This window comes from Myotis yumanensis, unplaced genomic scaffold (assembly GCF_028538775.1).
Source record: "Myotis yumanensis isolate MYYU_CA2020_CCGP unplaced genomic scaffold, mMyoYum1.0.hap1 SCAF_12, whole genome shotgun sequence".
NCBI lineage: Eukaryota > Metazoa > Chordata > Mammalia > Chiroptera > Vespertilionidae > Myotis > Myotis yumanensis.
The window spans coordinates 25,786,180-25,808,025 of NW_027223763.1; the positions used below are offsets into that span (position 1 = coordinate 25,786,180).

At 49.7% G+C, this 21,846-nt stretch overlaps 1 protein-coding gene across 1 annotated transcript in view; it reads left to right on the plus strand.

Moving 5' to 3' along the window:
- The first annotated feature begins 1,946 nt into the window (after nucleotides 1-1,946).
- ANKS6 (ankyrin repeat and sterile alpha motif domain containing 6) overlaps nucleotides 1,947-21,846 on the plus strand; it is a 39,302-nt gene continuing 19,402 nt past the window's right edge. The window contains exons 1-8 of the mRNA XM_070431091.1: nucleotides 1,947-2,302; nucleotides 8,918-9,420; nucleotides 12,778-12,822; nucleotides 13,508-13,712; nucleotides 14,424-14,530; nucleotides 16,696-16,844; nucleotides 18,938-19,136; nucleotides 19,899-19,948. Of these exons, the coding sequence (XP_070287192.1) occupies nucleotides 1,947-2,302; nucleotides 8,918-9,420; nucleotides 12,778-12,822; nucleotides 13,508-13,712; nucleotides 14,424-14,530; nucleotides 16,696-16,844; nucleotides 18,938-19,136; nucleotides 19,899-19,948 (1,614 nt within the window). The remainder of the gene's footprint in view (nucleotides 2,303-8,917; nucleotides 9,421-12,777; nucleotides 12,823-13,507; nucleotides 13,713-14,423; nucleotides 14,531-16,695; nucleotides 16,845-18,937; nucleotides 19,137-19,898; nucleotides 19,949-21,846) is intronic.

Here is a 21,846-nt window from a genome sequence, read left to right on the forward strand (position 1 = left end):
CTAGATTAATGCCTATATGAATGTGTGTATTTTTGGAAAGATAAACAAAATGTGAATATTGGCTACCTGTGGAGAGTAGAACTGAGAGAGTGGGGGAGGAGGGGAAAGGGCTTTTGCTTTTGTTTGGTGAAATTTTTTTTTTTTACCATGTATATTACTTTTATAATGGGACAACTAGTTGGTAAAAATATAAGAAAAGACACTGAATAAGTCGAATAAGACAAGGATGCAATTGCTCAGGATTTTCATAGAAATAAAAGTCTTCATTAGACCTTCAAAAGATAGTCATCATCACCTCTATTGTGATGAATGGATCCAACTCTGGAAAGGAATGACAATGTGTAATCCCAGACCCTGGCCTAAGTGGTTTGCTTTATCCCTGTAACTCACTTGCTCACTTTCCATGGCTCTCCCTTACTCACGGAATAATCCTACTGTCTTTAACCTGGCACTGAAGTGTTTTGCAGTTTGAGTCTTGTATACTTTTCAGACTTTTATCTTTACGCTTCACCTAGACCTTTTCTTTCAGCCCTACTGGCCCAGATTCTAAGGGCATTACCATCTTTGATCTGCCAGTGCCATGACTCTAATTCCTTCCTCATGCCCTCATCAAGTGCTGTTCTGTTTGTAACTCTACATATATGAAACTTAGTCATTTAACAGTCAGGTACCGAGCATGTACTGTATGTCTGGCCTTGTGCTCGGGTTTAGAGCCATAGCTCACAATTTATGGAAACCAATTACCCCCTATCAGAAGTTAATGTTATCATGATGAGCAGATGGCATCAGCAATGTGCAGGCAGGGCTGCTCTTGTTAGAATCTTTCTCTTTCCCTCTTCCTGGATTGCACACTCCCCAAATGTCAACATGACTCAATTTCTCAATCCCTTCCTGTCACATTCTCAGTGACACCTTCTCCACCCACCCTTTTGTAAAATAACATCCCATTCTCTGACCTTTTGACTTAGATTTGTTATGTTCTATTTATTGTTTGAATAGCACTCATCACTCATATCCTTTCCTTACTTGGTGTATTTACAGCTTTTCCAGCACCTAAAACAGTACCCGGCCCACAGTACCTTTTGTTGATAATAGAAAGAGAATTGGACTAGATACCAGAAGACCTGGGTTCTAGTAACAGCTCTCCTCCAGGAAAATCATGCGGCCTTTAGCAAGGTGCAGCCTCGTTAAGCCTCAGCCGGCTCCTCCGTAAATTGGGGGTGACCATTTGGTGGCTGGCAGGACTGCTGCGAAGATCATACAGAATATAGGCCCAGATCATACAGGGCCTTCAACCTGAGCGTGGACCAGAACCACCGGGAAGGCCCCTTAAAACACAGTTGGAAGGGAGAGCTCCACACTCAGTTTCTAGTTCAGTAGGTCTGGGGTGCAGTCGGAAAACTTGCATTTGTAGAATGTCTTCCATGGAGCTGATTGTAGAACTACAGCTGAAGAGAAAGGCACTGGAGGCCCTCATAGCCATAACGGCCCTGCCCAGCTAAGGACTGAAACGAAGGGCCCCGCAGGACATTCTGCGGGGACAGCGTGGACCCATCTGTTCTCTAATTCAGTCAACAACTATTTAGGAAGCGCCGCTGGCCAGGCCCGCGCGGAGGTGGACTCGGGCGGGGGGCCCAGCGCTCTCGCGCCCGAGGCGTCAGCAGGGCCGGGCACTGCCCCGACTCCACACGGGCAGGGAGTCTCCAGAGCCGCCAGAGCGCCGCGAGCGGGCGCGGAACAGGCAGAGGCGGGCCCGCGAGCCAGGGCCTCGGCCCCTGCTCGGAGCTTCCCGGCACCCGCGGTCCGCTGGCCGCGGTGGGGACGCGGCCTCGCTCCGGGCGCGCGCCCGGCACGCGGTAGGCGCGCGGGCGGGCGGAAGGTGGCGCCAGCGCGCGGTATCCGGGGGCGGAGCCGGCGGGGCCGACGGGCTCGGGCCCTGGGCCGTGATGGGCGAAGGCGGGCTGCCCCCGGCCTTCCAGCTGCTGCTGCGTGCCTGCGACCAAGGCGACACGGAGACGGCGCGGCGGCTGCTGGAGCCGGGGGCGGCGGAACCGGCGGAGCGCGGCGCGGAGCCAGAGGCGGGCGCGGAGCCGGCGGGGCCCGAGGCGGCCGGGCCCGGGGCGGCGGCGGCGGCGGCCGGGGCGCCGGTGCCCGTGGACTGCTCGGACGAGGCGGGCAACACGGCGCTGCAGTTCGCTGCGGCCGGGGGCCACGAGCCGCTGGTGCGCTTCCTGCTGCGCCGCGGCGCCTCGGTCAACAGCCGCAACCACTATGGCTGGAGCGCGCTCATGCAGGCGGCCAGGTGAGGGGCCGGGGGCGCCGGGGCGGTGTCCAGAGGTGCCCGGGGTCAGGCGGCCAGACCTGCCCGCGGGGGCCCCCCAGACGCCCCAGGAGGTAAAGAGTCAAGGATTCCTTCGAGAGAGTTGGAATGGTAAACTTTGAGCAGCTTTGGGATGCGACGTGACGTAGAAACTTTTTTTATAACATAAAATCAGAGTCTTAGAAACATTGGCCTTTCAAAACAGATTCTGGACACTGCGAGTGGAATCTTAGAGACTCACTCTTAGAGGTTCATTCATTCCTTCTTGTAACAAGGGTTTCCTGAGAATCGGCTTGGTGGTGGGGATGCTGCCAGACCCAAGTAAAGGCCCCACTGGGGGCAGCTTACATGCCAGTGGGTAGGCCAGACAAGGGAGCAGGCTTGACAGGGTAAGTTCAGGGAGCTCTCAGAGGTGGGAGAAGCTTTCTGATAAGGCTGATGCATATATTCAAGTGGAGACCTGAGGATTTCTAAGAATTAATCCGGACCGAAGTGGTGGGAGGTGGGAACCCAGTGATAGGAGACCCATGCAAAGGTTTGGAAGCAATATGGACCATAAAGCATTGGTAGGATTGTTAGAAAGATGTTATGGCTGGGAGGGGGGCCGGGAGGAGTGGGAGATGAGCTTTCCTTGGAGAGATGAAGGCAGGTGCCAGGAGCAGGGCTGGGAAAGGTTAGCTGTCCTAAGGGCACTGGGGAGTGGTGGGAGGTTGTAGGCAAAGTGAGTGACAGAATCAGATTGTTTTGGAAAATCACGTTAACAGTAATGAGGATGGATGGGACCCGTGGGCTAGAGTCAGAAAGGCCGGTCTAGAGGCGATTGCAGCGGTCGTGGAAGAGGTGATGTTGGCTTGGACCAGAGCAGTGACAGTGGTTGGGAGAGCAAAGAGATGAGTTTGAGATGTACTCAGGAAGCAGGATGGACAGGACTTGAAACCCTGATATAAAGAAGCTTTGGCGTACAGTGAAGTCTCTTACCCTTGTCAGCCAACTACTGAGGCCCCACCCACCCCTCAGTTTCTTGTGGCAATTCCCCAAGGAGGGAACGCAGGTGATATGTAATTTTGGGTGGATATTGCCAAATTGCTTCCCATACCGTGTATTAGTTTCCTATGGCTGCTGTAACAACTTTCCACAAAATCAGCAGCTTCTGTCCTCATATCTTCTGACTCTGACTCTTCTGCCCCCCCTTTTCCACAATTCAAGGACCCTTGTGATTCCATTGGGCCCACCTAGGTAATCTAGGATACTCCCCATCTCAAGATCAGCTGATTAGCAACCTTAATGATTAATAATTCTATCTACAATCTTAATTTCCCCTTTGCCAAGAAACCTAACACAGGTTCTGGGGATTCGGGTGTGACTGTCTTTGGGAACCTGTTATTCTGCCGGCCACAGCAGTTACACCCATTTACCTTCCCAGCGGCAGTGTAAGCGAGCGCTTGTTTTTCTACAGCCTTGCCAACAGCGTGTTAGCAAACGTTAGGATTTTTGTCACTGCTGGGTGAAAAATCTTATCCCAGTGTAGCTGGGATTTGCATTTGTTAAACTGTGAGTGAAGTAAAGCATCTTTCCGTACGTCTGAGCCATTTGTTTTTCCAAAAGGCTATGAAGACACCGTGTTCTTAGTCATAATGCCGATGATATTTTATTTCTCCGAGTTCTTTTCCAAGTGTTACACAGTTGTTCTAATTAGTTTGTATTGCTGGAAAATGTTCATTCTGCCTTATTTTCAAATATGTCATTTTAAACTGCTGTGTGAAAGTTCATCCACGGGACAGTACTGTGGTTTGCTTAACCATTCCCCAGCCATGGGGTGTTTGTTTCCGTCATTCTATAAACACACTTTGGGAACACATCCCAGTTAGGGAACGTATGCCTGTTGGCATGGGCTGTGCAGTGTTTCATGCTCTCATCTGGATGTTGGGACCCTTTGTCTTGACATCTGACTTCTTGCCTGGAGCAGTCTGGGAGGAACGTAAGGCCTTTGGAGCTATCTCCACCTTTCCCCTGAGGTACCCTGTCACTCTTAGGCTCTCTTTCAGGCTTTAAAGTGCCAGGTGAATGCTGGGCCTTGGTACCTGTCTGTGCCGTGGCCACGTCTGCTCATCTGTCTCTGCCATATGCTCTCTTGAATCCACACCCTCTCTCCTTCCCCTCTGCCTTAGTCCAGACCACAGGTTGTAGGAGCCTTCCACTGCTCTCCCTTCCTCCCGGTGTGCCCTCTAGTCCAGCCTCTACAGAGCTGCCACATCTTTCTGAAATGAACGTTTGGTTGTGCCTCTCCTGTGATGGCTCCCCTGCTAAGAGTCCTTAGCAGGGCATCTGAGACTCTCACCTTTAGACTCCTCCCCAGTTCTCTCTCCTGCTTTCCCTCTAGGCTTCCTAAACTAAGCTCAGTATAGGATCCAAATGATAATAAACCTAAACTCAGGCCAAGATGGTGTCATTCAGACTTTTTCTTTGTCTCCCTATAGTTTCTTTGGACGGAGGAACATTTATCGAGCATTTACTGTATGCCAGGAGAATTATCTCCACTTTACAGATGAGAATCTGAAATTACAAAATTTGCTCAAGAGCATATAGCTAGTCAGCAGATTTGGGAAATCTGACTACAGAGCTCTCACCATAACCACATACAGGAAGCCCCTTCTACCCTCAGTGAAGCCCCCCTCTTCCTGCCAGCTCAGCTTCTTCTTGGAAGCCTGCCATGACACACACCCCCTGTTATTTGGTCTCTTAGCACTAGAAGGGCCCCTGCATGTTATAGCTGGTCCCCTTCCTCAGTGGCATCCAAACCTGCCACACATCAGAATCACCTGGGTGCTTTTCCAAATCACATTCCTGAGTTCCCTTTCTGGGGGCTGTGATTCAGAAGACCTGGTAGAGAAGGAGGGAAGGGCAGGTAAATTTGGCGAGTAGCTCTCTGTGTGAGAAGAGGCTCCCCAGCGATTCTGTCACACAGTAGTTTTGGGACCCACTGATGAATGCCTCATTTTTGATTTCCCATCCAGTGCAGAGGGGCCCTTAGTGAGCCCCTGGATGCCTTGCTGAGCGAGGCTTGTGACTGCAGCACCGGGCATGCTTCAGGATGTCTCAAAGACCCCTTTTCACCAGTTTTTGCTATTAACCAAGTTCTGCCGGATGGTCAAAGTCACCTGATTAATTTCATCTAATTAATTTTATTAATCTTGATGGAGCAGGAGACTCAGAAGAATTAACCTAAACTCTGTTAACTAATAATTGAGAGAACTTTCCTTCTTCTCTACAACATGGTACTGTTTGCTGGAATTTATGGTCTATGTGTCTTGGTTTTGTCCCTTGCAAATTTAGAGGCTCTGGATTAATTACATTCTTCTTTATTCCTCTGTTTATCTTACGGTGCTGCTTTGGGAGCATTAGCTGTGACATACTCTCTTATTTACTCCTATGAGAATATGGTAGAATATGACAGCCCTATGAGAGGATTAGAATCGCCCTAGACAGCGCCTAGACATTGTCCCTCAGTTGGTGATACTGACCGATAGTGCCCTAGCTTTCTGCTGCCTACTGAAGGTTATATGGTCTGTCTGTCCCTCAGATCAGACTGGGCAAATGCATGGCCGTATGCCAACAGGTTCCAGTCTGTGCTTTTCCTCCCTGAGTCTAGACACACCTCAGACTGCCTCAAGACGGTGTTCCCACCCACCACCACTTTCGGTGGAAGAGAGCATCTGTTCATCATCCCAGCTCTTTATGTTCCAGAGCTTATCATTGGATCAGCCCAGGCTATCCGAGGCCCTGTGCCTGGACTGCAATTTGGTTTCTTGTGGATGCTTTGATATCAGAAATGGTTATACTCATGGGTTTTTTTTTTTTCCCTATTCTTAAAATGATAACCTTTATTGATCACTTACATTGTGTCAAGAACTGTGCTAAGTGCTTTAAATGAATTAACCAACTCAATCCACACAAAACCTTAGGAAGTAGGTACTGTTGTCACCCCCATTTCACAGATGAGGAATGGAGGCTCAGAGAAGTTCAGTTGCCCAAGACCACACAGCTGGTAAGTGGTGGAGTCAGAATCACATCCAGGCAGGCGCTCCCAGCCTCTGCTCTCAGCCATGAATCCTGTAACTGACCATTTTCTTTTGGTGTTGGCCACAGAAAGCTACTCGCCAAATTTACCTGATGCTAAAGGGGAAGGTTGGCCTTTTTCCTTTCCTTTTCCTGCCTTCCATTTCTCCTCCTGCCAGTATGGCAGAGCTGGACTCTCTGCCCAGTGCTCTGAGTGATGGGAGTATGTGCCAGGTCTTTAAACACAGGTGTTAATTGCAGAAATTAATTGGTAACATAGCAGCTGTTCAGAAAGCCCCAGCTTCCCTGTCTTCAGTAATTACCTATTAAAAATTTAGCCTCCACAAAATTATCTCAGCCTTTGTTGAATCTTTTTATGTTTTCAGCCTGATTGAATGACCTCTTGGGCTACCCCATGACTTCAGAAAGCATTCCAAATGTCAGCATTCTGCTGAAATTCAGCCCTCTTCTTCCTCTGTGAAAATATGTTAAACCAGAAGAGCGGGGTTTGGGGTTTTAGGTCTGAGTTCAAGTTTTGACTCTGTCACTTTCAAATTTCTGGATTACTGCTTTCCATTCTAATCTTGATTTCCTCATCTGTGAAATGGGCGGTTTCTTAAGATAAAATAAGATAAAAATGTGACAGTACCTCATAATCTGCTGTTAGGAATTATACTAGATTTTCTTCTGATGCTTGATAACTAAATAGTGTAACCTTTTGAATTCTCTACTCCAGTGGAGGATATACCAGTCCATTGCCTGTCTCTGGACCATCCTCTACAATGTTATGCCAGCCATTCAGTCATTCATTCACTTAATTGACAAAATTTATTGAGCTCCACTATGGGTCAGCCACCCAGTCCTCCTGTCTTTGGAGAGTCTCAGAATGGGTGAGTACAGATGACCATGGCCAGAGGGTACAGTGTGAGAGTTGGGAGGAGATGAGGTTGACAGTCGGTGGGTCTTCCGGCAGGGGGAAGTGGCCGTCAGATTTAAGGTTTGGGAGCGTCATTTTTGGGTTGGGGACTATGATGGAGGATGAGCAGGAAGCAGGGAGACAGGCTGAGGTTGCAGCTTTCTGCCTTTGAGTGTATTCCAGCTGGACTTGCCCTCTCCCTGCTCTTGGAGAAGAGGACAGGCCCAGTCCCCCTGCAGCTGGAGGAGCCAGTTCACCAAGCTCTCCCTCCGTGGGCAGCGCTCTGTAGGCTGAGGTGACCTGGTGCTGTTAAGGTTCACGTCCCAGAAGGTATTTGTAAGTTCAAACCAGAGTTCAGCCTTGGCTCTGCCTCCACAGGGAGGAGGGAGGCCCTGGGTTGAGCTGAGCTACAAAACCCGCTTCCGGAAAGGAGGCGCGCACAACAGGAGATTTAAAAAGCTGCCTTGCAGATGCAGACGGTGTGCAGGTATTATGGTCTTGTAAAACCTGGCAGAGCTGGCCCATCTCTTCTTGTCATTCTTAACTTGTTAGTCCAGGCCTCTTCCAGCTCTGACATACAGCTCTGAGCCCAGAAAGAGTGTGCCAACCAAAAGTGCTGTGAAACAGGACTTTTCCGCCCTCCCGAGGCAAAAGAAGAGAGAGATTTTTGCTAGGAAGAGGCATCTGTTTTCCCTTCCTGGTGTTAGAGAGTTGGTGGGTGCTTATTTGTCTCCCCAGTGTCTCAGGAGGGCCTTTCCTCAAGCTTCACTTGGCGAGGTGGGGCGGGGGAGGAGGGGGGGTGTAGTGTCTGGCCCAAGGCCCAAATCTAAGCATCAGGCAGTGTACTAGTACATTCCTGCCAGCAGGTGGCAGCAGGCCTCTGGCGAGATGTTCAAGCCTATTTCCGCTGACCACAGCCTTGCCACACCTCTTGGCATGGGGTCCTGTGTGCCTCGTCTAGAAGGACCTCCTCTCTGTGTGCATTTGGAGAGGGAAAGGGTAGACATGAGTCAGACATGGGCCCTGCCCATGGGGAGATCAGCATTGGCAGATGACCAGGCTACAAAACAGAATAAAATGACCTTTCTGAGATGTGGGAGGCAGCATGGTGTAGGGGAAAGAGGGAGGGCAGCAGGACTCAGACAGACCTGGGTTCTGACCCTGACGCAGCTCCTTACTGGCTGGGTAACCTTGGCATGTTGCATAATGTGAAGTGATTACAGTGATAATAGCTAACGTTTGCATGGTGCTTCCTTTGGCCAAGCACTGTTTTAGGTGTTTTAATAATTATACATTTATTATATATTTAGGTATATTAACTCAATCCTTAACATTTCCTTGAAATCTGTGCAGCTACATCCCATTTTACAGATGAGGAAATGAAGGCACGAAGAAGTTAAAGTTCTTTTTCGAGGTCATGCAGCTAGTGGATTCAAACCTAGCAAGGCAGTGGCTCACCTTTGTGGTGGTGCATATGCAGGGCTAGCACCAGAAGTGCCCGGCACCAGAAGAAGGCCTTTTATTATAAGCAACTCTTAGGGCTTCATGACAAATGAGCATTTAAATAAGTGTTTCCTTATCAGTGCTCCATGTTTAGTGTCACTGATTCTCCATCTTCCTGGCAGATTTGGGCACGTGAGCGTGGCACACCTGCTTTTGGATCATGGGGCTGATGTCAATGCCCAGAACCGGCTGGGGGCCCGTGTGCTCACTGTGGCCTCTCGGGGTGGCCACCTGGGTGTGGTGAAGCTGCTCCTGGAAGCTGGTGCCTTCGTAGACCCTCACAACCCCTCAGGCGAGCAGCCGGCGGCAGGGGACAGCAGGAATGAGCTGCTGGACATCACAGCCCTGATGGCTGCCATCCAGCACGGACATGAGGCCGTGGTGCGTCTGCTGCTGGAGTGCGGTGCGGACCCCAACCACGCGGCACGGACTGTGGGCTGGAGTCCGCTGATGCTGGCAGCGCTCATTGGAAGGCTGGGTGTGGCCCAGCAGCTGGTGGAGAAGGGGGCCAACCCCGACCACCTCAGTGTGCTGGAGAAGACTGCCTTCGAGGTCGCGCTGGACCGCAAACACAGGGACCTTGCAGATTACCTGGACCCACTGACCACCGTCAGGCCCAAGACAGGTCAGGCTGCTTCTCTTCACTCTCTTCCCCACTGTGGCTCCACAGAGGACCCTAAATTGTGTTTGTTTGTTTTTTTAATATATTTTTATTGATTTCAGATAGGAAGGGAGAGGAAGAAAAAGATAGAAACATCAGTGATGAGAGAGAATCATTGATCAGCTGCCTCCTGCACGCCCCACACTGGAGATGGAGCTCGCAACCCAGGCATGTGCCCTGACCGGGAATGGAACTGTGACCTCCTGGTACATAGGGTCGACGCTCAACCACTGAGCCATGCCGGCTGGGCTTCAGCCCACTTTTGAGGTTTTTTAGCACCTAGTAATGTGTCCTGTTTCTTTCTTTTCTTCTTTTTTGCCATCTTTCTGGCATTTAAAGAACTGTTTGAATAATCCTTAGCAAATCTTGCCATAGGACACATTGCGTTTCAAAACTTCCAGTTCATCACGTGCAGTAGGACCGTGAAATGCCATATCACACACAGCCTCAGTACCCTCTTTCTATGACTTTAGTGACAGGCGGCCCAGGCTGTAATGACAGGTTGCAGTGTATAAGTGTCTAGGACTGAAAGGTGAAAATCTGAAGGAAAAGCTAGCTGAGGGACCTTGGATGGGTTGCCTGAATTCACCTAGCTTCTGTTCTGTCGTCCACAAATGGGGGACAGGAGTAGCACCGTGTCATAGGACTGCTGTGAGAAGTCAGGTCACCTGGCCAAGTGTGGGTACTTGAGAGGTATTGGGAGCTGCCATCCCCCTGTTATTGTTACTGTTGTCATATTTGACAGGATTGGGTCATGGCTATGGGTACAGACTTCCTCGTTGAGCAGACCTAGGTTTGAAGCTAGTTCTTCACTTTGTGGTGTGGCTGGATGGACTTAGGCATGTTCATTGTCCCTTCAGGACTTCAGTGTCCTCGTTCCCGAAAGAATCATAATACATGTGCTTACCTCGTAAGGTTCTGTGAGCAATAGTAAGGTAGGTGCCTGTAAAATGTGTATCTAGCACCTGGCACATAGCTGGCACTCACTGAGTAGATGATTATAATAGGTTTTAATTGACCATCGTTCATTTAGTTAGTATGAGTGCCTACACTGTACCAGGCACTGCTCTCAGTACGTGGGATATGTCAATGAGCCAATCAGTCCCTGCCACTGAGAACCTTGGCAATAAACAGGAACTAGAATAGAATATTAATTAAATAAAATAAGCTGCACAGCACGGTAGGTGGTGTCAGGGGGGCAAGGTAGAGGGTTTGGAGTGGTCCATTGGGGGTGATGCACAAGGAGGTCCTGGCCTCCTTGAGGAGGTGAGACTTAAACTGACTCAGGAGCTGAGGGAACATGCCATGCGGGCTGTCAGGAGAGTCTTCAGGTAGGACAGCAACAAGGACCAAGGCTGCGTTATGAATAATGGTAGGCTATTAAAGAAATAATAATAATAGCTGCTAGCTCTTTTTGTGGGATACCAGAAATTCACCCCACCAGGGACTTAGGGACCCCTAGGTCTCTCTTCTCAAATTAGCAGTAGCAGGCTGTCTTGGAGGCTCTAACTGTCATTGTGACACCCGGTCTGCCCTCACTGTGGTAGTTTCTTGGGCTAAGGCAGGGTCCCCAGAGCTGCTTTAATACTGATGCAAAAAACCAGATCCTAGAGTGAGGAAGGGACCAGCCTAGGGCCACTTGACATCAGGGGCACAGCTGCCCCAACCTCCTGGGGTCAGGCTAGACCAGTGATGGTGAACCTTTTGAGCTCGGCGTGTCAGCATTTTGAAAAACCCTAACTTTGGTGCCATGTCACATATAGAAATTTTTTGATATTTGCAATCATAGTAAAACAAAGACTTATATTTTTTATATTTATTTTATATATTTAAATGCCATTTAACAAAGAAAAATCAACCCAAAAAAATGAGTTCGCTTGTCACCTCTGACATGCGTGTCATAGGTTCGCCATCACTGGGCTAGACTGTCAGTGATTCATCTGTAGCACACGGTTTCTTAGCAACCAACATTAAGGCCAGGTGACACGCTCTTTTCTGTCAAAAGGTCTTGGCATGAGAGGGCACCAGCCCACAGCAAATTAGACTCTGAAATACTTAAAGGAACACATCGTATTTATTAAAACTAAAATGCAGATTTGTTTCATAATAGTATTTTACAGGCAAAATCAGACACTTGGTTCCATGTCTATACTTCCTTTCACAACCCCGCAGTTAGTAGTCGTCCTTGCTGGGGTGGACGCTGGTCACTAGTAAAGATCACAAAAATTGCACTTTGAGTAGGCCCTAACCGTTTCTGAACCATTCCCCTCTGTTCTGTTGGTCCCTGCAACCACCATGTGGCCCACACATGAACATGTAATCCCCATGTTAGCGACGAGGAGACAGATGGTTCTAGAAATGCACTCATTCTGATAGGCTGACTCTAGACTCAGTGCTCCCTGGGTCGTGCTACAGCTTCCTCCCAGCTGCCCTGGGGGCTGATCTGGACCAGAGGTTCAGCCCAGAGCCTCAGGTTTCCTCCAGCAGCGGCTCCATACCTGGAGCTAGTCAAAGGCGGCAGGAAGTCCTGCCTGTACCACCTGTGAGAGGACTGGCCATGACGATGTCTGCTTTCCGACAGGAGCAGGATCCCCACTAGTCAAGCTTGGAGGAAGGAGACAGATGAGCAGATGAAGGAGGGGCTGGCACTGGATGGGTCCAGCAAGGCCCAGCTTTGGGGTCAGAAGTGGGAGGAGTGGGGGTTCTACACTAGCCAAGTATGAACATGTCAGGTGGGAAATTGCCTGCAGGGAACTGTGTCTACAGGGCAGGGGCAGAGGTGGTTCAGAATCATATGTAGATTGCTGCTTATGTGGGAAGGAAAGCAAAAATTAACATTGGCTCCTCTGGAGGCCATATCCATGACCTTCTCCTGGGCTTAGCTGCTTAGCATCTCAGGGTCCTCAGCTTTGGACTTATCTCATGGTTGTCCGTTTTGTTTTTAGGAGAAAAGAATCATTCTTGCTTTTAAAAATTTTCATAGGAATTCAGATTCTTCTAAGACTGTGCTTTTCTGTCATACCTAAGACAGGACATCCCAAAGTTTGGAATGCCTAAAACTTTGTGAGTGTGGGATCAGGAAATAGTCCGCTGCTCACTCATGCCATTTTGGCCAAATGACCTCCCAAGACCTGTCTCTGAAGCGTTTCCCGACACTCTGATAATAACCCTTCCCGGAGGGCTGCTGGATTCGCCTGCTACTTAGGTCTCCAATTCCATTGCTTTTGAAAAGTAGATCATTTCAAAAGTTAGGCTGTGCTGTTACACGCTTGTGCTTTCTGTTATATTAAACCTTAACTTTAAAAATCCTTGTTTACCTAGATGAGGAGAAAAGGCGACCTGATATTTTCCATGCATTGAAAATGGGTAAGTGCTTTAGAAAATCTTTTGGGATATTTAAGTATGCGGTGCCACATTCTCCCGACCTAATATCTGTAGTCCTCTTCAAGGTCACCCGGAGCATTTGAGAAAGAAACAGGCGTTTTGTTGTTTCTTGACTCTAGTTTCACGCTGGAGGCTGGTAGTTGTTATGGTGATTCACCAGCAGATTCCAGCGTGCACTCCCAGGCTCCCCCCCCTCTCCAGACAAACCCTGTGGTTAGGTCCTGGCTTTTGCCTACCTCTGAAATGCCAGGCTGCCCACCTACCTGCTTCAGTATTTTTGTGATGTAGAACTATTTAGCCTAAAATTTCCTCTTCTGATATAGACCCCACCTCCAGGAAGCCCTCCCTGATCCTCAACGACATGAACTCTCCTGCATGGTCATTGCCCTTTCTCTGTTTCCTTCATCTGTCCTCTTAAGATAGCAACGTTTCTCTCTTTTAGGAAAGCTATTTGTATGGTTGTCTGTGTCCTTTATAGACTGAAGGATTTGAGGGGGGGCGGGGTGGGGGGGGGTGGGGGGGGTGGCTACCTCCGGCTCATCTTTGGAGCTCCTATGGTGCCCAGCAGCCCGCCGCAGAAGCAGGCTCAGCAAGTGTTTGTTAAGTGAACCCACTAGATATATAAGCCTGTGGTGCCAGGCCCATAGATGATTGCTTCGGTTTGCAGGAAACTTCCAGTTGGTCAAAGAGATTGCTGATGAAGACCCCAACCACGTGAACCTGGTCAATGGGGACGGGGCAACCCCCCTGATGCTGGCAGCCGTCATGGGGCAGCTGCCTCTGGTGCAGCTGCTGGTGGAGAGGCATGCCGAAGTTGACAAGCAGGACAGCGTGCATGGCTGGACGGCCCTCATGCAGGCCACCTACCACGGGTCAGTGCCAGCCCCACTTTCTCAGCGGCAAGGCTGCTAGGATGCTCAGGCTGGGATAGGGTTCCTGATGGGGCTTTCTGGTCCTGAGACCTACAGATAAACCCCACGGCTGTGAAGTTGTTGGGGCATGCAAAAAAGACTGAAGAAGTGCAGGCTCATTCTTTCCTGCGTCCTCTGCGTCCAGATTTCCCATGACTTTGTCACAGAACTTCACCAGTGGCCATGCACACCAGGCAGCAGAAACTTTTTAGGAATAAGTTTCTGCAGGTTGATTTCAGTTGAACAGGGTGATTGGTTTGTTTGGGGTTTGTTTTCTTATTTGATGAGTTTCAACTTCCACCTCAACACCTTGGCCTCTGGGAGGCTTCCATGTGCGGGGTCCTGATCTGGGGGGGGGGGGGGGGGGGCGGGGGTAGTGGGGCCTTGTGTAGTCTTGGTGGCCAAGTGGTTTGGGGGCAAGACCCTCGGTGTTCATTTTGTCAATGGAAGGAGCACTTGGGCTTTGATTTCCTTCACGTTCATGTCTGACCTGCCCACGGGGTAGGGGACGAGGCAGGGGACGAGGCAGGTGAGACTGTTTGCAGCTCCCCACGCTCTCCTTACACACCCAGAGATGGGGCGCAGTAGTTAATATCACGTCTTGTTGCTCAGGAGCAAAGCCATGCCTTTGTTTTCCATGGGTCTACCTCTGGCTTTTTCTTCCCTCCCCAGGAATAAGGAAATTGTCAAATATCTGCTAAACCAAGGAGCTGACGTCACTCTTCGAGCAAAAAACGGGTACACGGCCTTTGACCTAGTGATGCTGCTGAGTGATCCTGGTGGGTTGTTTCAGGAAAAGGGACCTGCGTTGCCTTTTTCAGGCTGGGACTCCAGATAATCACCTGTGTTTTAAGCACTTGCTCATTCAAGGGGGAAGCCACTCTCAAGCCCCAAGAGCTCACCACTTGGCTTTCGGCAAGTCACCCCCTTCCCAGCAAGGGCTGGGCTGGGGCCAGGCCGTCCCTGAGGCCTCTCCTAGCACCAGCCTCTGGGAGCCTGGAGGAGGGAAGGCCAGCAAGGCCAGTGTCTGCCTTGGCAGTCCACACGAATCCTAGAATGGTATCTGTGCTTCATAGCCAGAAATTCTGAGGGACTCGAGGAAACAAAAAGGCCCTCTGACAGCAGAGTTAGAGGTGGAGCAGTGTCCCCTCAGTTAAATTGTGTAGGTGGAGGCTGCCCGGTCAAGGGTGCCATACTGGAGGCACCTCTATTACCAGCCCGCCTCTCTTGGTCTCCAGCTGGCACCGTGCCCCCCCCTTGGCCCCTCCCCGAGTGTGACAGGCCCTCCTCTGCGACCTGCGGCTTCTAATGAGCCAGCTCAAGAGGCTGGGTCTCTCTGTTTATAATCCCGGAGTTTTGAGCCCAGAGAGGGAGAGGCTGAGAGGCTCTCCCAACCCCCAGGCTTTGAGCCCTGAGCCAGATCCCAACCTGCTGGCTGTGGAGAGAGGACTTTTACCTCCGCAGTCCCAAGTGGGGTTACTCCCGCTGCTGTTCTAGCTGCTGGGTGGCAGGCAGAGTGTCCTTTCTCATCAGCAGCATTGCCACCCTCCCCGCTCCTCCCCACACATCACACACCTGCTTGGTTCCATTTCATCCTCCTGGGGCGAGAGGGAAGCAGAGCTTCGCACCGTCTTATGGAGGGAGGTGACCGAGACCAGGGGAAATGACTTGACCCAGCGGGAGAGATGGGCCCTCTGCCCAAGTCCAATGAGCTCACTCCTGTTGTTCAGAGTGACTCTCTCTGCGACCCTAGGCTGGATGGCACAGGCTTTTCTGACAAACTTCTTCTCTCACTGTGCCTCTTCTCTCTCGCTCCCTGCCCATTTCCCCTCTCTCTTTCCCTATAAAATAATCTATTTCTAGTGGTTTTTTTCCTCCTAGTGGGTTTTTTAATGAAGTTTTCTGCCTGAAATTTTCCAAGAAACACATGCTTATTATTGAACTAGAGGCCCAGTGCACAAATTCGTGCATGGGTGGGGTCCCTCGGCCTGGCTGGCAATTGGGGCTGATGGGAGGGAGGGCGGCCAAGGGGAGGGACTGTGGGTGGTTGGCCAGCGGGCCCCCCAATTGGGGCCGATGCAGGGGCCAGTCAGCCAGGGGGGAGGGACTGTGGAGGTTAGCTGGCTGGCCAGGGGGAGGGACCATGGGAGGTTGGCTGGCTGGCTGGCTCCCCCAATTGGGGCCGATGAGGGGGGTGTCCGCCAACCACAGGAGGTTGGCTGTGGGAGAGCACTGACCATCAGGGGGCAGCTCCTGCACTGAGTGTCTGCCCTCTGGTGGTCAGTGCACGTCATAGCAACCAGCCGACCGGTCATTCAGTTGTTCGGATGCTTAGGCTTTTATATATATAGATACTTGGAGAGAAGAAAATAAACAGGCGTCAAGAGAAAAGCACTGTTGATAGTTTTCAGTAATTTCTTCTTGTTTCTTGCTTTTTCTATAACCTAGTTGAATTAATAATAACTAATACTTGACTTTTCTTATGTGCTTACTGTATGTCAGGAATTCCCTTGAATCCTCCAGACACCTTTATGTAGGGGCACTACAGTTGCCTCCTTTACGTAGGCACAGAGAGGGTCCTTAATTTACCTGCAGAGAGGTACCTCTGTTACCAGCCCCCCTCTCTTGGTCTCCAGAGAGGGCCTGGGGCAGACTTTGAGCCTCTGCCATCTGGCTGCAGAGCCCGTAAGTTTTAAACAATACACTCTGCCTTCCTGCGGGAAGAGAGCTTCTGTTTTTTCTTTCTGGTTAAGTGGGTTCAGTGCTGCTGGCCTTTTTGCCTTTTTTTTTTTTTTTTTTTTTTTTTTTGCACCTTGATCATAGAATAACAAAGACTCTGGAGCTGCAGGGCTGAATTCTAAGGCTGACAGGGGTCGTCTTAGGCCCAGTCCCCATAGCCCAACAGACATATTTGCAGGTAAAACGCTGCCTTTTGTGCCCATAGACACGGAACTTGTTCGACTGCTGGCATCTGTCTGCATGCAGGTGAATAAAGACAAAGGCCGGCCCAGCCACCCGCCACCCCTGCCCTACTCGAAGGTCCGACAGCCCTGGAGCGTCCCAGTGCTGCCCGATGACAAAGGCGGGCTTAAGGTTTGCCTTTTCTTGTCTTAAAAGGCTTCTGAGAGTCAGATGGAGGAGGATGCCTGCCACTTCCTCTTAACCTAGGGCTAGTTGAGGCTTAGGGGTGGGAAGTAAGATGGGGATGACAGTAGGGAATGATGGGGACTGGGGAAAACTGGGGTGATCATAACCACTTAGTGACATCAGTGGCTGCTTTGCAAGAATATGGGTCCTTGTTACCAGATCTTCCCCCGCTTTTCTTTCCCACAGGAAACTAGAAATCCAGATTTTGATGTGGAAACGCAATGTATAAATGTAGGGAACTTTTTAACCCTTTGCACTCTGCTGTCCCCTCTCAGGGGACATCGGAATTCTAGCATATCACTCGGATGTCCCCTCTCAGGGGACATTGCAGTTTATTAGTGATTACGGGGAGTTGAGTTATTTCAACGCAACTTTTTTAGACATGCATGTTTCCCTGAAGTTTTATCTTGAAATGGCACAAGAAATTAAATCAAAATATCGTAAAATTACTAAGATATATACAAGAAATGTCAGCGGGTTTTGTGTCAGATTAAACAATAAACTACATATTCCCGATGTGGGACAAAGAAAACGGGACTGCATTGTGTGTTCTAACAGGAAAACACCTGGTGGCAGGCGTCAAACCACTTATTACTGTCAAACATGCACTAATCAGCCTGCAATGCATATTGGGGAGTGTTACAAAACTTATCATACTGTACAAAATTATAAACAATAAAATATTGTTTTTTTTGCAAATATACATTCCTCGATGTCACCCAATTCATATAAGTCCAATATCATTATAATACGTTACTTGGTTCCAAAATTATACTAAATAATACGAGGGTCTGTAAATGCACGTTTCCGCCGCAAAGTAGCGTCGAGTAGCTGGTAGCCAATGTCCAGAATGGTTCGGAGTGCAAAGGGTTAAACTTCTGCATGATGTAGTCCTGAGCCAGTCAAAGGGAACACCTCTGCTCCCACCCAGGCCATCTGCTTTCGTGTGTAGAACATTCTGGTTGTGCCATTCTGGGGTCTCCCTGTGGCCCACAGGCCCCCATCAGCTTCTTCCTAGAAACACCAAAACCACGCTCCCGTTGCTTATTTCTAACTGCAGGCCTGGTATTTTTCTTTGAGTTTCTCATCCTCCCCATCTGCTCTACTTATTTGAAATCAAACTTATTCTCTCCCAGCCCCCCCCCCCCCCCCCCCCCCGCCCCATCTTTTCTGAGCTTCTAGTGCCTCCTCAGATCTGCAGACTTGGCATTCCTTTCCTGTAGTGGCTCAAGGCCCGGGATTCTTCCTCACAGTGCTGCTGGCATGGATCCCTCTGACCTCACTGCCATCTCCGTAGGCCAGGCCCTCACGGCCTTCCTTTGGGCTGTGCCAGTTACCTTCGACTGCAGCCGCCCTCTTTCTAGGTGGGGAGGCATCAGCTACAGTGACACATGGCCAGGCCTTGGTATGGACACCCTAACACCTCTCACATCGTCACTGGGATAGGGGGAAGAGCTTATGCAGTGATAGATGTTAAGGTGTTTGGTGTTGCCTCTGTGTCCACCTCTCTGTTCTTGACTCGCTGTAGGACTGAGCAAGGAGCACCCCTGCCTGGGTCTCCATGTCTCAGTCTGTGCAGTGAGGAGATTGATTAGATGAAGGGTGGCAATTAGGCTTCACTGCCTATTGGAAATGGCTCCTAAGGGCAGGGTCAGGAAGCATTTAGAGCAGTGGTTCTCAACCTTCTGGCCCTTTAAATACAGTTCCTCCTGTTGTGACCCAACTATAAAACTATTTTCGTTGCCACTTCATAACTGTAATGTTGCTACTGTTATGAATCTTAATGTAAATATCTGATATGCAGGATGGTCTTAGGCGACCCCTGTGAAAGGGTCGTTCGACCGCCAAAGGGGTCGCGACCCACAGGTTGAGAACCGCTGATTTAGAGTCAGGGTTTCTTGGGAAAGGGTGCTGTCTGTGGTCCCTTGGTAATGCCTGCCGCGGGCCCAGGAGAGGGGAGGGGAAGCAAGTGTGAAGTAGTCCCTGTCCCTGGGCTGGGTGTTCCTTTGCATGACCTCTGCTCTGCATCCCCTTGGCAGTCCTGGTGGAGCCGAATGTCCAATCGGTTTCGGAAGCTCAAATTGATGCAGACTCTGCCCCGTGGGCTGTCCAGCAACCAGCCGTTGCCCTTCTGTGATGAGCCAGAGCCAGCACTGGACTCCACAATGCGGGCACCCCCCCAGGACAAGACAAGCTGCTCTGGGCTCCCCGATGTGGCCCCCACAATGAAAGACAATGGTAAGAAAAAGCTGCAGGTGTGGTAGAATTTCCAGAATGGTTAGACCCAAATCCTCTGCTCTATGTCCTACCTTCTAGGCTGATATCAAAGGGGAGATGATGTTGCAATGTGATGGTGCAGCAGAGTGGCTGCTCTGGCAGAGAAGAGACTTAGGCAGGGACACAGATGCTGTCAGCATGGTAGAATCAGGGGAGCTAGTGGCAAGAGCCCCGGGTTCCTGTCCCACACACCCTGCTGAAGGGCCTGAGGTCACTGAGAGGTGGCTTTCCCACCTATCGAATGTGATGTGTCTCTGGCACTGACAGTGTTTTGAAATAGAACGCGTCACCTGGGGGCGGAGGGGTAATGAGCTCCCCCACACTGGAGGTATTCAGCAGATTGGGTGACTTTGTCAGGGTGCTAAAGGAGATGCCCGCACTGCTGGGGAAACTGTTCAGATCAGACCTCTTCTAACAAACGCCCCACATCTAGGCCAGCTCCTTTGGCACCACTGACTGAGACAGACTATTGAGCTGGGGGCACCACTGTCTGACCCAGCACGGTAGTGGTTTATGGAAAAGCTGAAAACATGCTCTGAGATACATTTTTAATGCTTTCCTTTTATTCAGATATTGAATACCAATTATTATTAAATATTTAATCTCCCAGGAGAGTTGGTTGACCAGGATGAAGGCCAAGCTGGTCACTCACTCATCCTCATGCCACAAACTCGTTGGGGGGCGGGGGGCGGTCATTTCAGGAAACTTCCATTTGTCTCTCAGGTCCCGGGAGCACGAGAGGAGAAAAGGAAGATGTGTTATTGACAACCATGGTGAGTGCGGGGCTTTTCTAAAAGCATTTCGGGTCTCTCCCAGTCATTAGTTGATTGATTTACAAGGAGACAAGGAGGGATGTGGGCGTTTGTCGTTCTTGTGGTGGTCACAGCTGGGATTGCCATCACGATGTGTTACAATGGGTCCAGCTCTGGCTGTACAGAGTTGTAACAGATGCTAGCCCGAAACCGTGGGTAGGGCTGTGCTGACGCTTAGAGGGCAGATGGAAGTCCTGAGGACGGGGCACTGAAGGGTAAGAGTAGATGGGTGACATTGGACACTTGGTATGGAGAGCCCAGGAGAGAGGACTCATAGAGGATGTTCCAGCCTGAGCGAGGCCTCAGTTTTCTCATCTAGGGATGTATCAAGGTTAAGTTCAGCTGTAAGTAATAGAAAGTCCCCAAATAACAGTGGCATAAATAAGAAAGCAGCTTATTTCTCTCATGTAAGTGAAGTTCAGGACTGGTACGTTGTTCCGTGGAGTTAGGGACTTTGGTTCCTCTACCCGTTGGTCTCCTAGGGATGGCTTCTTAGTCAAGGTGGCTCTGGGCATTCCAGCCAGCAGGAAAGAAGAGATGGCCATGGGCACCTATCAGGTGTCTTTGGAGAATTTTTCTGGAAACTCACATATCACTTCTTTTTACCTCAAATTGGCCAGGATTTAGTCACACAGCCCCATCACACTGCATAGGAGATTGGGAAATGAAGTCTTTGTTCCAGGTGCTTGTGTGCCCAACTAAATATCAGGGGCATCTACTAAGGAGGATGTGGAAGGTGGATACTGGGGAACAGCTAGCTAGCAGTCGCTGACTTAGGGATGCTATCTCTCATGGTTGTGGTTTTAAAATAAGATCATCCACAGGAAGATCTTAGCATAGTGCCCAGCTCACAATGAGCTCGTTATCTGCTGTGTGACCTTAGACGTGCTACTGCACCTCTCTGGGCTTCATGTTCCTCCACTCTTGGGATTGAAGTCCATATAATTGAGACCCTGATCTGGAGGCTGGCCAGAAGAGGGCAGTGTTGGAGAGGAGACGGGAGCAGAGGAGCTGCCTTAGAAGTCCTAAGCTGCCTCAGGACCTGCCCAGCAGCGATGAGTCTTGACCTGAATCTGCCTGCTCCTGTCCACCATGCAATAAGTATAAATTGGTGTCTCTGCACACTGACAGTGGGAGCTTGTACTACCTGGCATTTGATAATATTAAAGAGCAATACTAACTTTCAGTATGATGACAGAAAGGCTGTTACTGACATTTGGGAAGATGCTGTGAAATATAAAGAAGAAAAATAAAATCACCCATGATTACACATACAATCATAATTGGCATTTTGTGGTATATATTACTTGAGCATTTTTTCTAACGTTTTTAGCACCTATGAATATGATATCATGCTATATATATATATGCTAATATATATATCTGCTAATATATATATTAGCAGATACTTAACACAGCCCTTGTACCAGCTGCTGTTTATATCACTTTACATACATGCACTCATTTAACCTCTCCAACAACCGTGCAGAGTAGGCACTGTTATCATCATCCCCATATTGTCCCGAGCTTGATTTGTTAACAGCTTTTCATTTTTTCTATGTCACTGAACACGCTCTGTCCTCATCGCGTCTAACAGCTGCATGACGCAGCATTCCATCATGGGAATGTGCCTGAGTGACAGTGAAGTCTGACTTTTAGACTCTGGGGTTTCCAGTTTTTGTGTGTGTGTTTTTAAGTGCTGGTGAATATCCTATGTCTAAGTTTCCCCCACTAGCCTGATGATTTCCTCGGGATAAATATCTAGAAATGGAATTCCGGGATCAAAGGGTGTGAATGTCATTGTTTTCCAGAAATTGTGCAACAATTTGGACTCTCAGCTGAAGGAGTGAAAATGTCCC